The 14,844-nt window shown below is 41.2% G+C and overlaps 1 protein-coding gene across 2 annotated transcripts in view; it reads right to left on the bottom strand.

The window, feature by feature from the left end:
- Window positions 1–14,844, bottom strand: part of GAP43 (growth associated protein 43) — a 98,245-nt gene that overhangs the window by 50,832 nt on the left and 32,569 nt on the right. Inside the window, exon 2 of one of the 2 annotated variants that reach the window (XM_017855970.1) lies at window positions 5,247–5,641. The exons of the other annotated variant lie outside the window; for it this stretch is intronic. Coding sequence (XP_017711459.1) covers window positions 5,247–5,453 — 207 coding nt within the window. The 5' untranslated portion in view covers window positions 5,454–5,641. The remainder of the gene's footprint in view (window positions 1–5,246; window positions 5,642–14,844) is intronic. 2 annotated transcript variants of the gene reach the window in all.

Raw genomic sequence — 14,844 nt, 5'->3', positions numbered from 1 at the left:
CTTCCTGCCTCAGCCTCCCAAAGTGCTGGGATGACAGTGTGAGGCACTGCTCCCTGCTTATATGCTTTTTCACTAGCAAAACTGGCAAAAATGGCTGGGTGCAGTGGCTCATGCCCATAATCTCAGCACTGTGGGAGGCTAAGGCGGGCAGATCACCTGAGGTTGGGAATTTGAGACCAGCCTGACCAACATGGAGAAACTCTGTCTCTATTAAACATACAAAATTAGCCAGGTGTGGTGGTGCATGCCTGTAATCCCAGCTACTCAGGAGGCTGAGGCAGGAGAATTGCTTGAACCCAGGAGGTAGAGGTTGCTATGAGCTGAGATCACGCCATTGCTCTCCAGCCTCGGCAACAAGAGTGAAACTCTGTCTCAAATAAATAAATAAAATTGATGAAAATATTCATGGGAGATTGCTGGAGAATCTCTGCTCCCCTCTATTTACATTTAATTTGCGTATTGCTCTCCAAGGCTTAAGGGGAGTGGGCTGGGAATAACTAGTCCCTTAGTTATTCAAGAAAGGAAGTCTCCTTCCTTAAACTGGGATTGGAAGAGGCCAGTGTTGCGACGAGGCACATTAATCATGCTGGTCATGTACCGAGGCACAAGCCAGACAGAGTAACTTGACTAAACTCGTCTAGAAAACTTTGGGGTATAGCAGACATAGGTATAAGTCACCTAACTGAATCAAGGGTCAAAATCACTGAGACTCAGGAAAATACCTATGGGAAGTCAACCCTGGGAGGAAGCAGCTCCACTCTTGAGCAAAGGGAGCAAACCCTCTGATGAACACTGCCCATTGCAGAAGCACATGTTGACTCCCTCAATAAATGACAGGCTCAAAGGACAGAAGGGCTGGCAAAGTGAGGGGGACACTAGACTCTGCTCTCAGAAAGGTTGCTATGCCTTTAGCAGCCACTGTGAGCTAGAAACAAAAGGGTGGAACTCCCCATCACTTAGGCAAAAAGGCTATCACAGACCAGTCCATGAGAGGGACTGTGAGGCCTCTTCTGCTAGCAGCTGAAGACAGAAGAAGAGCTGCAGGAAGCCAATGCATCAAGAAAAAGACAGAAAAGCAGTCTACCAGCAGACAAACTCCTGTACTGCCACCAGCGGCAAATCTTTCCCAGTTGAAAGACCTCAAGAGCAAAGCACATGCCAAGCTCCTGAAGATGGTCAGAGCTCACCAGCAGGAAGAGAGCCCCAGAGCCCAGGGAACTTAGCATAAAACAATCTTCCTTCCAGGTAAGACACTGTGAAGTGTCTTTTGTTGGACACTCAAAAATGTGAGATGCAATAAGATAAGTATTTACTTAAATTACTACAGTCTTCCTACTATAACAAATAATGATTGTTCATCTATTTTTTCTTAATTAAACCCCCTTCACAAGTTACAGTCTGAGTCAGTAGGTACTTGAGACATTTTGTTCAATGAACAAATGAGTGAGAGACTTTTCTCACCCACTCTACCACACACCCTTCTTCAAATATTGTCACTCTTGGTCCACTTCTCTGTCTTTTCCCTCTTAGTTCTTATGATCATCTGCCATATGTTTTTATTTTATTACTAACTGAATCTTTCCTTGGACTATAAACAATCTGAGAGCAGAACTTTATCTGGTTTTTACAATCTTCTAAGCTTCAGTGGCTAAAATACTGCTGGCACATAGTTGATACTAAAAAAAAAAAAAGTTATTTTTAGTTGCTGCATGACCACATGCCACACTGTGTTGGAGCTCAGAGAGTGTAAATGGGCAGCACTCAGCTCACTGGCTGGGTGTTCTCGCTCCAGGTTACTAATGCTGGAGCCTTCATCAAGCCACTCTCCAGCTGTCATTTTCCTTTCTCTTCTTACATTTATAAGTGCACAGTATATACATTTAGTATTTCAATTCAATCCTTATCATGATCATGTGAGGAACACATCACTGTGCCTGTTTTATAATCAACACAGATGAGGAACCAGGAAGGAGCCCAGTGTCATCCAGCTTCTGAATGACAAAGCCCACGCTTAGTCCTCCTCCTATAAAAGTCAATATTCCCTGGTGCTTAAGAGCATGGGCTGTGGAGTTAGACATGTGTAAGTTTAAATTCCTGCTCTGCCAGTTACTTGGTAGATCCTGACCTTGGGCAAGTCAGTTTTAGGTTCCTCATCCGTAGGCTGGGGGAATAACAAAACTATCCCATTGGGCTGATAAGAGAATCAAATGAGTTAATGTACATAAAGCACCCAGCACAGTCCCTGACACTTTGTACATACTCAGAAAGGGGTGGCTGCTACCATTATTCTCATCATAATTATTGCCATCACCATTATTCTCTCAGATGTAGAAATTTCTACATCATCATGACACTAAGTTAAGGCATGTTGATGAGATAAATATCAGAGGAGATTTGGTCATGAGACTGTATTCATCTTGATGGTTGTAGGTATCGTCACTCAGAGAGTGGAAAAGCTGTTTCTTAACTCTACAGTACTACTGAGCTATCTATTCTCAAAGAGATAAGCAGAAAACCATGTAAAATGTGCCACAATACTCAACTCTGTTCTTTCTTATCTTGGGAAGGAGGAAGATCTGTTTACATTGTCAAAGTTAAATCACAGTCCCACTCCACTATCACCTGACACACACCAACTGATTCCTTCTCAGTCTTCTCTAACTTATCCATCCCCCAAATCTTCACCTAGTGTAGCAGCTTGATGATAGAAATTCACTGAAACTAGAAATCTCTTCATTCCCAAAATATGTCCCCTTCACCTGACATCCCCCAACCACACACACACACACACACACACACACACACACACACACAAACTCATTTAGCCACTATTTCATATACAGCATCTATCCCATTGATCCAACTATAGCCCTCACACATCTAGTAAAACAATTGCCTCTGCAGGTTCTGAGAGCTACTCTATGTGCTTATGTGTGGTAATACTCAAGCCTGATAAAAGTTATAAACGAAGATGCCAGACATTTTGTAGGGGACTAGCTTAGGAACATCTGGTACTGAGGATCATTATAATTTGAAATTGCCAAGCCAAGTATATCCAATGCACCCCCATTGGATAGTTAGTAAAGTCTGAATATCATGTACCTCCTATCTAGTAAGGATACACAAATGTGTCAGAATGCATGCTAAAAGTCTGGTGGGAGATAGAAGGAATTTAAGACCCCATTTGCCAAAGGCTGTGGTGGGGGGAAATGACAGTGGTTTAAATTTGAGCACTATAGGTTATGAAGTACTTTCAACTTAAAATGGTTCCTCTGAGAACTATAATGAAGAAGGGTAAACAAGTGTGCCATCCCCTTTAATAAAATAAGGAAACACAGATTGTGGAAAGCCTCACAATTAGTAGAATGGGTCTTAAACTTAGCCCTCCATTCTCTTACATTTTAAGGAAGCTAACAGAAAATTCAATCTAAGAATTCAACACTAAATACTTGAAAAGTATTATTGAATAAGTAGCAACCCTAATATCAGCTCTAGGACTACTTGAAGTAGTTTTAATGAGCAAAATTGGTCTATATTTCAGATATTCTGAAGGGGGTGGCTCCAGAATCTCTGTGTAGGGGCATTAGAGGAAAGAACACATTTGCAAGTGAGAGCTGAGTGATTTTCCTTAAAACTGTACTTGTACAGCAAGCATACTGCTTTTTGAAGCATACCTATTTATTTGAGGGAGGCCCATGGGATGATTTTGCAGGGACAGTGCTATCTATCAGCAGCAATTTGTACACACCTTAACATTCTATAATAATCACCAGGTGAGTGATTATCCTTGTAGAACAGTATTTGAGAAATCTAAAAAAAGAGTAAGTACATTTCTACATTTTCCCCTGATTCTAGAAGGTATGTTGTTATATTCTTCCACTTGTAGAAGAAAATAACTGAATGCCTTTTTTTCGGGACTGGGGTGGAAGCAGATCATATGAGGTACAAGGCATGTGCTTTGAGCATGCATAGACTTCCATTTTAATTACATTTCTGTCCCCAAGCTGCTGGACAGTTTAAGGAAAAATACGCAGTCCTCTAGAAAAATCTTTATTAATTTTGGATCTAAGTTTGTTCTTGTTGCTTATGTTGCTGTTGTCCTTGTTCTTATTTTCTTGACACCCTCTTCATTTTTGGCACTGAATTCTCTCTCGATGATCAGTCATTGACACTCATTGATTACTTGTTACCTGGCATGGTTTTGGGGTCAAAAGATCAGAATTTGAATCCTGGCTCATTCATTGCTTAAATGTATGACCTGGGATAAATTACTTAATTTCTCTAAATTTCAGTTTTCTCATCCCCCATATTAGAATCCTAGTACCTATTATGCAGAATTTTTTTGAGGCTGAAAGAAAATAGTATTTGTAAAATGCCGGGAAGAAGATAATACAAGTGAAGTAAAATTGCTACTTTCTGGAGACTGGGGAGTGAGTGAATTATATGGTAAATATTTTATAGTTTTTATATATTTTATAGTAAATATTTTATAGTTTTCTTTTATAGCTCCATAGAGGGATGTTTCAGTGATATGCACACTTAAAAAAATAATAAACGCCTCCCACCAACACATATAAAAAAGTGACCTTTAAAAGTAATGACATAAAATACCCTCATATGCTTAGAGAACATAACAATAATAACAAATTTTAAAATTATATGTCAAGCACACTTCTAAGCACTTTTATATGATACAGACACACCCCTAAACATATTTATAACATATAGTTTGCATATTAACTAACTCAATTCTAAGAACAAAACTATGCAATGGGTACTATTATCTTTTTTTTTTTTTTTTTTTTTTTTTGAGACGGAGTCTCGCTCTGTCGCCCAGGCTGGAGTGCAGTGTGGCCGGATCTCAGCTCACTGCAAGCTCCGCCTCCCGGGTTTACGCCATTCTCTCGCCTCAGCCTCCCGAGTAGCTGGGACTACAGGCGCCTGCCACCACGCCCGGCCAGTTTTTTGTATTTTTTTAGTAGAGACGGGGTTTCACCGTGTTAGCCAGGATGGTCTCGATCTCCTGACCTCGTGATCCGCCCGTCTCGGCCTCCCAAAGTGCTGGGATTACAGGCTTGAGCCACCGCGCCCGGCCAGGGTACTATTATCTTATAAATGAAAAGACTAAGTAGAAGGACATTAGTTAAGTAATTAAGTAATTTGCTTAAAGTCATACAGCTAGTAAGTGTCAGAGCCAGGGTTTGAACCTAAAATACTTGTATAGGTTTCATGTGAGGTAAAATTACCCTGGAAAGCCAGAAAGTCAAGAAGCCAAGCGAATGAGCACTAGGTCGATCTGCACTCTGAAGGTTTTTCCTCAAGTCTCCCAGGCGAGGTAAAAAGTGGAGTGCAGGGTGGGACAATTCAGAGCAGGACTTTGTCATCGTCAGTGTCTGCCAATGCTGGCCTAGTTCACTGTCTAAAAGACTAGGCTGCAGAGCTGTCACTCCCATTTTATCTTCCTGTTTTGAGATCTCTTTACAACAGAAAAGTAGAAATAAATTTTTTAAACAAGGGCTGAGGTGTTATGACCTCGTCACCTAGGTGATGCTGTGACTCATTTTCCTTGTGAAGATTTTGACAGGGAAAATTCACACTTGAGATGTTGAAAACATCCCAGAGACCAGGTTCCCTTTTAATTCTGAAAGCAAGAGAGAAAAATATCAGAGAGCAAGGAAAGCAATACTGGGAGAAGAGGGAGGGAGAGGGCATCAGGTCAGGGACTACGGCTATTTAATAAATGAGAAAAGCAAATGAATGGACTAGAATCAGAATTATGCATTCTTATCAGAAGGAAGGGGTTGAGCAGGTGGTAAAGAGAAGGTTCTGCAATTTATTCCTGAGTGTGAGGATTTAAATTCAGCCTGAGTTCCTGAATTAAACATTGCTTTTTACTTGAACCAACTATTCCTATTCCTTTTTCCACAATTGTAGTGAGGTATATAAGGAAATCCATCTAGAGCTGTTTCATGCATACCATACAAATTTCTCTGAATCGAATGATACTCAAAAAGTATCATATTATTTATGTAGCAAAGGTTGTGGGGAAAATGTTGTATATGTTCGATGACTGTGTAGTTCATGGTACAAAGCACTAGCACACCTCCCACTTTGTGGTTCTACAGGGAGAAACACCGAACCCTTTGGAGCCATCAAAGAAAGAAAATTCCCTTTTATTTGGTTTGGAAAGCAGGCAAGCAAATTTTACAACTCCTGAATTAATTCACATGAATCTGCATTTAGTGATTAATAATAATCTAATATTTGAATGAAAGAATTTGGCTAAATTGGGTAAAAATAGGGAGATACTGTCTAATTCTGCGGTCTTGAGGTCAACGAAAATAACTTTCTACTTGATATGTACACTACTATGAGATGTGCCATCACCCTCTCATAAGTGACGTCACATGGCCCAAAGGGATGTACAGAGCACCAAATTAGTGAAACTCCAACAATAGGGAACTTTACAGATATGTTGCTGCATGAAAAGTCCTGGAGACTCTGCTGAGTTCAAGAGGTGATGTCACCACTCTTACTGGGATTCTGATTTACTCATCAGAAACCAAGGATTCCCCATATTACTGTATCAGCTTAGAATTATACCCAAGACTAGGAAAGTTGATTCCCAGAAAAATCCAGTAGTTAACTCTCCCTGTGGTTTGCAATTTGACAGTTCCTAGGTAGAAAATTCCCTAATTTCTCCCCAAGCCAAATTTGCAATTCAAAGTCATATCAAAGCCCAGTAAGCTGAACAAACCAAAGTGGCCTGATACCTCTGCAGCCTCTGGTAAATGAGTATGCATCTCTGTGACTATGCCATGATGTGGAAGCACCCAAGAAACATACAACAGAAGGTTTAAATCACTGCAGAGAATCAAGGCAATAACAGAGGTAGCTGGTGGCGATAGTGCAGTGGGTATGCAGGGAGGACCTAGACAAAGATTCTCCTATTACCAAATGTCAGAAACTCTACCTAGGAGTACTGTTCTCATATTTTAAGGTTTAAAACTGACAAGAAAAGCTAACACTATAACATTCACTCTAAGAAGCTCTCCTCCTTAGTCTGTCTTCCACTCTTTGCAACATATTTTATCAGAGTAAGCTAAAATAGAATTGTGGTTTCATTACAATATGCCTCTCCCTTCCCCCCAACCCCCACCAAAAACAAACTTTAGACATTCCCATTGCTTATCAAGCTAAGAAGATATTCATTGCTTTGTCATTTGAGAAATTCATGAAATGGTCCCAATCTGCCCTTGCCACTTCTCTTGTGAGCACGCTCTGTGGTTTGCAATTTGACAGCTCCTAGGTGGAAAAAAAAAAAAAAAAAAAGCCCTAGTTTCTCCCCAAGCCAAACTTGCAATTCGAAGTCATATCAAAGCCCAGTGGGCTTGACAAACCAAAGCCAAGTCAAACCACCCTTCCAAAGCAGGCAAGCTGCAGAAAACCGAGAAATGGGTGACACTGAAGTTTGCCTGCCTTAGAAGAACCTCTGCCCAGTTATATCTTAGTGGCTTGCTCAACTCAGATGCTGCACAAAGGCACTTAGAGCTAAATCTAGACATCACATGCAGAAGTGCAGGACAGAAGAGAGTGTTGAAGAAAAAGCACAAAAAACTTGCTGGGTTCCAGTGGAAGGGCCAGGCCGGTGAGCTAGCAGCATGCCAGCTGCACTCCCAGCTGCAAGGGAGTGCAATAAGCTGCAGCTGGGAGGACACTTGTGGAGAGAAAAAGAGTTTTTTTAACCATCTGAGTTCAGTAAATTGCTTATGTGTGAAAGAAGCATTTTGTGGAACCAAGTTAAATGGTGCTAAGTCACTAGACAAAGGATCGCGCCCTCCAGCTCAAGACACCTGTCTCTAGGGACTATTTCTAACAATATCTCAGATCTGGATGAAGACAAGGCAGTGAAAGGTATCCAGATTAGCTAAGGGAGCACATTGACCTGGCAACAGAAACAAAAAGGGCTTCTTAAATCCCCAGGGCTGCTCCCTCAGCTAGAAGGAAAGGCAAGGAGGAAAGACGCTGTCTACAGCCTAGCCGTTCCACATGTGGACCAGCAACATCTGCACCACTAAGGGCAGTTTGGGCTGGCAATGCAGACTGTTGCTGCGCCCAGGCCCACTGAACCAAGATCTGCATTTTAATAAATCTTTTGCACATTCAAAGATGAAATACACTGGCCCACAACACTCAGACTAAACACACCCATTCTGAGAAATCTACAGTTCTTTTTGAACATCTCTTTAAATGAAAAGTTTCAGACAGTTTCAGAGGTGTCTCTATTATAAAATTCAGAGAAATAATTAACAGCAAGAAATAATTAGCAGCAAGGAGGCCAGGCCTGACATATCCCAACCTGACTCCAACTTTATGAAAGTCTCTTCACTTCTCTGGGCCTGTTTCTTTGTCTGTACATTAAGGGAGTTGACTAGGAGATTTAAGACAGACATTCAAAGTGTAAGTTTGAATTGTGTGCAAATGTATATATGCTCCATTTCCCTACTTCCCTAGAAAAGAAAAGAAACATCTAAGAAGTTATCTGTGATCTTATTCTAGTATCTGGAATGGATAGTATATCCCCCATACTTTGGCCTGTATTGTCACTTATTTTCTAAAATTTTATATATATATGTGAAATTACATATATATAAGTAATTATATGTATCTAATTACTGGAAATTTTGGAATATGTATACAACATGAGGATCACCAAACTGAGAGAGCACAAAACTTCTCCGCTGGCCAGCCTCCCATGCGGCAAGACCCTTGACTCTACACAGTTCAGGATGACTTGACCCGCATGCTTCTATGAACTGCTAAATAAACCACCTCAACAGGAAAGCAGACACCTTTCTTTAGGCACCTAATTCCTACACTCTCAGAACGCAGTAACAAACCCTTCATGATTCAGCAAAAGCTAAACATTCCCCAAGCTTCTGCGATGAAAAAGTGAAAGATTCTAAAGAAATGCCTTCCTTCACAAATTTTAAAGCCAAGTTTTCAGCTGTGTTGAAAATCTGAATGGAACTCACTGTCCTAGTTGCGGGGAGGGGCTACTAAAATAAATAAATAAGATATGCGAATCACTGTTATCCTCTACCACAGTTGGCTTCAACCTATTTAAAAAGAAAAAGAGGTCAGTAAACTGAGAGGGAAGGTTCTAACCCTCATGAGCTTCCTAAACTCATCACTGGCAGATGCAGTATTGTCTCTCCACTGCTCCTCTACACTCGTTGGTCTCAGTTGTTCAGTCATCAGCTTTTAGGGATGGTGACCCATTCTGACCCTAAGAAGCTTGCTGCCTGACACCTTGCCCCTCTTCCCTTTTCTCTCTCTCTCTCTCTCTAATGTGTTATTTTAATTTTTGGCTCCCCTTTCATGTGGACCTGAAGCCACTTACAGCCTGTGACAAAGCCCATCACATCGTGGTGTTCAATGTTCATTCACATTATTGAATGAATGAACAAATGCATGCTGGTGCCATGTGTTTCCAAGCGAAGAGGAAATCTCACACCAAGTCTAAATTTGGCCACGTCTACAATCATTTCACTTCTTTCCACCTGTTTCATTTACCCTCTTCCCCTGAAAAAGAAACTTGTGTGTAATTGTCTGTGGAACCTACATTTCATAGTGAGAAATGGAAAGTTCAAACGAAAAGCTTAGAAAACTTTTCAAAATTGTAATAATCATGAAGGGCCATTGTTTTCCAAATGGAGTCTCTGACCTTGACTCCTTAGCTGTTTTTCTTTCCTGTGCTGTCTTCTAAAGACAGGGTATTGCTGTTTAGTTTCCAAAGGTCCTCTTTTGCTGACAAAGAAACCTTCCTGCCGGCCGCTCTTCCTCTCACCTGGCTCTGCTAGAGAAAGAGGCGCAAATAGCCGGAGGAATGCTGAAGTGCTTTCTGCCGCCTCCAAGCAAGGAAAAACTGGGCGGGACGAGAAGGTTACTTCCAATTGACCCAGCTTTCTCTCCTCTTCCCCACCCGCTGCTTAACCTTGGCTGACCCAGGGCTGCTCGGTCCACGGAAGCCGGCTGCAGTTGCTGCTGCGGGTGGGAGGTGAAGGCCAGCGGGCCAAGAAGGGCGAAGGAGAGAGCCCGGTGCATCGCCCCTGGGTGCCCTCCTCCCGTGGAGAGACCTGGGGCTCTGGGCTGACGCTTTTGTTCTCCAAGAAGCAATTATCTCCCAAACAAGAGATTGTGGAGATTCGTTAAAATGAAAGCGAACTCCCGGGTGTTCGGGGAGCAAGAGGCCTCCCCGGAGTTCTGCAGAGTTGGAGGAGGGGCCTCGCGCACGGCGAGCGCCCGGTGGCTGCCTCTGGGGGTCGCTCCGGGCAGCGGGCGGAGGCCGTGCCACGCCCTGCGGTCCCCAGGGTCTCTGCGGCCGAGGCCACGCCCGCAGCACTGCCCCAAGCCCGCGCGGCGGGGGCGCAGAGAGCTGCTGACTGATGGCAGCCGGGGAGAAACAAAGAGATGAGATCACACTGCTGAGCCGCCGAGGGAACGCCTAAAGGCAGAAAATGAGACGCGAAGAGGGGCTCATGGAGTCAGAACGCAGAAGGCGGGGCAGGAAGGCCAAGGCTGAGAAACGAAGCCCTGACTTGGAGAAGGGAAACCAGACAGTTTGTAAGTCCAAGAGTAAGAAGCAAAGTGGGGAGAAGGAAGACAAGCCAGAATCAGCCCTATTTAGGAAAAAAAAAAAAAAGTTTGCTTCAACCCTGTCCTCTCCTCTGCTGCCCATCACATTGTTGTCTAAACTCCCACGATTTGTGTCAGTTCTTTAAATCATATTTTGTTTTGTTTGAGTCTGGGTCTAAGGATGGGCTTCAGAGTATCCCTGAAGTAGTATGCAATATATTTGGTTTATATGATTATTTCAGTGTTGAATGTTCATAGCTTTTCTATATGTCGAAGGTATGTAATACCCTAAAGAAGGTTAAATGTTACTAGGCCACACCATTACGGAAAAGAAAAAACAAATAGAAAACACCTAACATGGAAATGTTACCAAGGATGAAGAATTTAGTAATACCTTGTCTCTTTGGTTAATCAGATTAATACCTGTCATCTAATCAAAATAAACGTTTTGCGGTGGCTCACGTCTGTAATCCCAGAACTTTGGGAGGCGGAGATGGGGAGGATTGCTTGAGCTCAGGAGTTCGAGACTAACTTGGACAACATAAGGCAATTGTGTCTACAAAATATATTATTATATATATTATATGTTATAAATATATATGTATATATAAATATATATATAAAAGCCAGGTGTGGTGTTGCACACCTGTGGTTCCATCTACTTAGGAGGCTGACAGGTTGGAGGATCCCTTGAACCCAGAGGTCAACGCTGTAGTGAGCCATGATGATGCCACTGTACTCCAGCCTGGGTGACAGAGTGGAGACCCTGTCTCAAAAAACAGACAAGCAAAGATAAACATTTTGAAGGCAAGAGGCCAAAGGCAAATACTTTTTTATTTAAAGGAATACTGAAGATTGGATTATGAAAGACCAAGGGGTAGGGAAGAGAAGCCTGCCAGGTGCTGCCCTGAGGTATGGGCTGGATGGTAGAGAAAAAGAACTCCTGGGCCTTTCTTTTGGTTTTGCCTGGGGCTCCTTGAGGTAAGTCACCAAAGGAGCAAGGCCAAATCTCATTACATAAGATTATTTACTAGAAATCTAAGACTAATTTGTTCTAGGGCCATACTTGTACCTGATAGCTTCTCACCCAACTGTAAGTTGATTGAGGGCAGTGACCTTATCTGGTTTGTCATTTTAACAGCAGCTCCTAGCATAGTCCGTGGGACTTAGTAGATACTGAAAAAATATTTGTGAAAGAAATTAATGAATTAATAAGTGAAAGACAGTCTTCTCCCCACCTCCGCATAAACTGATCAACACCCAAGAGGCCCTGGATCAGTTTCACCATCTGGTGGTAACTATGAGTAGTTGACACACTCTCACCCAGTGTTCCTTTCTTCGGCCTGTGGGTGAACACACACCAAAGCAGTCTTTTTCCTTAAACCCAAGCAGCTCACCTCTCCTACACTTCCACTTTAGCTCATCACCTGCTCACAGAAGCCACTCATTTCCTCTTTTATTCTCTCTTTATCTGTTTTATCTTTGCCCTTTCCCCACATGGTGTTTCTTCCAACCTTTGCCCATCATGAGAAATCATTTTATCCATACCTCTTGTCATTTATCTTGAGAATCGCATTCTGACACAAAAGTAACTAATACAAAAGAGTTTTGCTATAATTTTCATTCTCAGTACTGTTGAGGGGGGCTAGCACAATACTTGTAGACTAGAAAAGGGAAATTATATATACACACAAATATGTGTGTATATAGTTTTTTATATATTTGCATTTTTAATGAAGTTATATATGAAGAAATGGTTCTATTACACTCCAAAGCCCAGTAACATTATTTTCTTCTATGTTTCCATTACAAACACATAGAATTTCAGTTACATTTTGGATCATTCTGAGTTTTACAGACAGGTCTGGGAATTTTAGGATATTTCTATGGGGAAAGTGTTTTATGTTTCAAGTTTAACAATTTATTTTTAAAATACAATCCATTTTTTTACTAGGAAATTGCTTGTTTTTCTAAGAAACTAAGGAGCTGTTCCACTGACACTCACACTTTTACTTTCTGAGAACGATGGAAAGATAACATTACTATTATTACAAAATCAAAGTTTAGGTAGATTACATAATTTTCTCCCAACCAGATTTCGGATTAGCAGAAAAAGTCCTCTTTTACCTAGATCAGGGGTTCCCCACTCTCAGTATACATATTTACACCAAAGAGGCTTGTTTAAATCCGATTCATAGGTTCAACTTTCAGAGATGCTGATTGAGGGAGCCTGATATAAAGAGCCAAACTGTATTTTAGTAAATGTACTAGTGGGCTGCATCTATGGTCCTTAGACCTGAACCACAGTCCTGTTTGGAAACAGCTTCCTTGATTTTATTTCAAACAGTTCAGAATTTTCTATTTCTACCCTATTACCTCTTTACTTTCAAGTCAAGTGGATACCCAGCAGCCGCTATCCCACACAAATGACCAAGAAACGCTATTCTAAATTCCAGCATACACAGACCCACTGAACATAAGACACAAGGCCTAGAAGAGACCATCACACCATGTCATTTCATAGCCATTGAAACTGAGACCAAGAGAGTGAGTCAGTAGAGCCCCAGATAGATCTGGGGCTACCCTCATCACCTCCTGTGTTTTTGTTTAAGTCCCCACAGGGCATGGAGTATGAGAAGGCTGAATTTTGGACAAAGTAGAAAACTGAATTAGATCATTAGTGTCAAAGGCATGCTTTGGACTAAGGCATGTGGCAGGTCTCAATTTATTAACCTTCCATCCCAGGCCTGAAAAATCCAGATTAGCAGACTAGACTGTTCCTGTTGTATTTCAGTCATTCTAACATGCCTTGGTCTTCCTGGGTAGTTCGTGTGGAATTATAAAAGCATAGCTTGAAAAAACTAGATTATGCTTTTCTGTCCCAGAAGCAAAATTCCCCAGTTTTGCATAATGTCACTGAATATTATAATATTCAGTGTAAATGAAAATTAACTTTCAGTGTTTTATCACATTTACTAAGTTATGAAATACATACTGGTCTTATGCAAAGTTTTGGTACATGTGAAGGTACTGATAACCCAGTTCAGGAGAAATCCCATCCTTTAGGCAGACACTAGATCCCTGTATATAATATTCTGCACATATTTGACATAATTTAAGAGAATTATACAGACAGAAGATAGTGAAGCTTATAGTGATATGCATATTTGCAATAACAGACCTGTTCAATAGCTATTCTAATACAATAAACTGACGTTAGTGTTATGTTTTAATTTTTAGGGATAATACTGATTACCATATAGTCACATAAATATATATTCTGGGGAAAAGAAGTATCTACAACAAAATAAATTCATTCGTAGAAAGGATTTCATCTAATTCTTGTGTGCAAGGTAACATTGGCTTTTTAAATAAGGAACCATTGACTCTAGTTTCGGGAACCCTGATCCCTGCCAGACCCTTCAGCGATGAGTTTAGAAATATTCTGGTGTTCACAGATCGAGAATTTGACCACCTTGATGCAACCTGACTTCACTAAAAGTTTAGTTCATATCTAAGTTACACAGATCTCAGAGGTGTGTGGGGCATGAGAAGTTTCCTAATCCTTCCCTCTACTCAATACATATTTCTTTCTTGGAAAACTTTATAATCAAAGATTTGTTACTACTTTCTTTAGATGTGGAGATTTGCCCAGTATCACTAGAAATTTTTACATATACCAAACCATCTGAATCATTTCCTAGGTGTCTCTGGACTTCCCTGCTAGATGCTACCCCATGAATTTCCATATTCTTTAAATGTCACCTCACTCAGCAATAGACACTAATGAGACCTCTGCACAGAATGTTAACAGCTGCACTGTACTGTGTACATTTCTGGAAAATGGACTTGGTATTATTTTCCCCCAAGAAACCACCAATTTACACATCTGTTCTTTGCAGCAGTGGATATAATTATCATGATGCTGTTTATAGGAACATGACCCTCTGAAGGGGCACTGGCTAAACATCTGTAAACAGGGATAAACATACTGTGTTTCTTTCTCAAGCAATTTGAGTAATTTTTGCTGGAGGGGAAAAAAAGCCATCTTTTGTCCAGCCAACGTTTGGCAGGATTCGCCTTTCTGAAAGTGTGACTGTGTGTGATTCGTTATGCCCCAGGAAGGCAGATTTACTGAAGCACTCTTTTGACTCAGGAACATAGTGTTCAATTAAAACAGGGCTTTAAAAAAAAGACTGCTGAGAG

This window comes from Rhinopithecus bieti, unplaced genomic scaffold, assembly GCF_001698545.2.
Source record: "Rhinopithecus bieti isolate Rb0 unplaced genomic scaffold, ASM169854v2 scaffold_41114, whole genome shotgun sequence".
NCBI classification, from domain to species: Eukaryota; Metazoa; Chordata; class Mammalia; order Primates; family Cercopithecidae; genus Rhinopithecus; species Rhinopithecus bieti.
The sequence above is the reverse complement of the archived record's forward strand: the minus strand, read 5'-3'. Positions and strand labels throughout refer to the sequence as shown.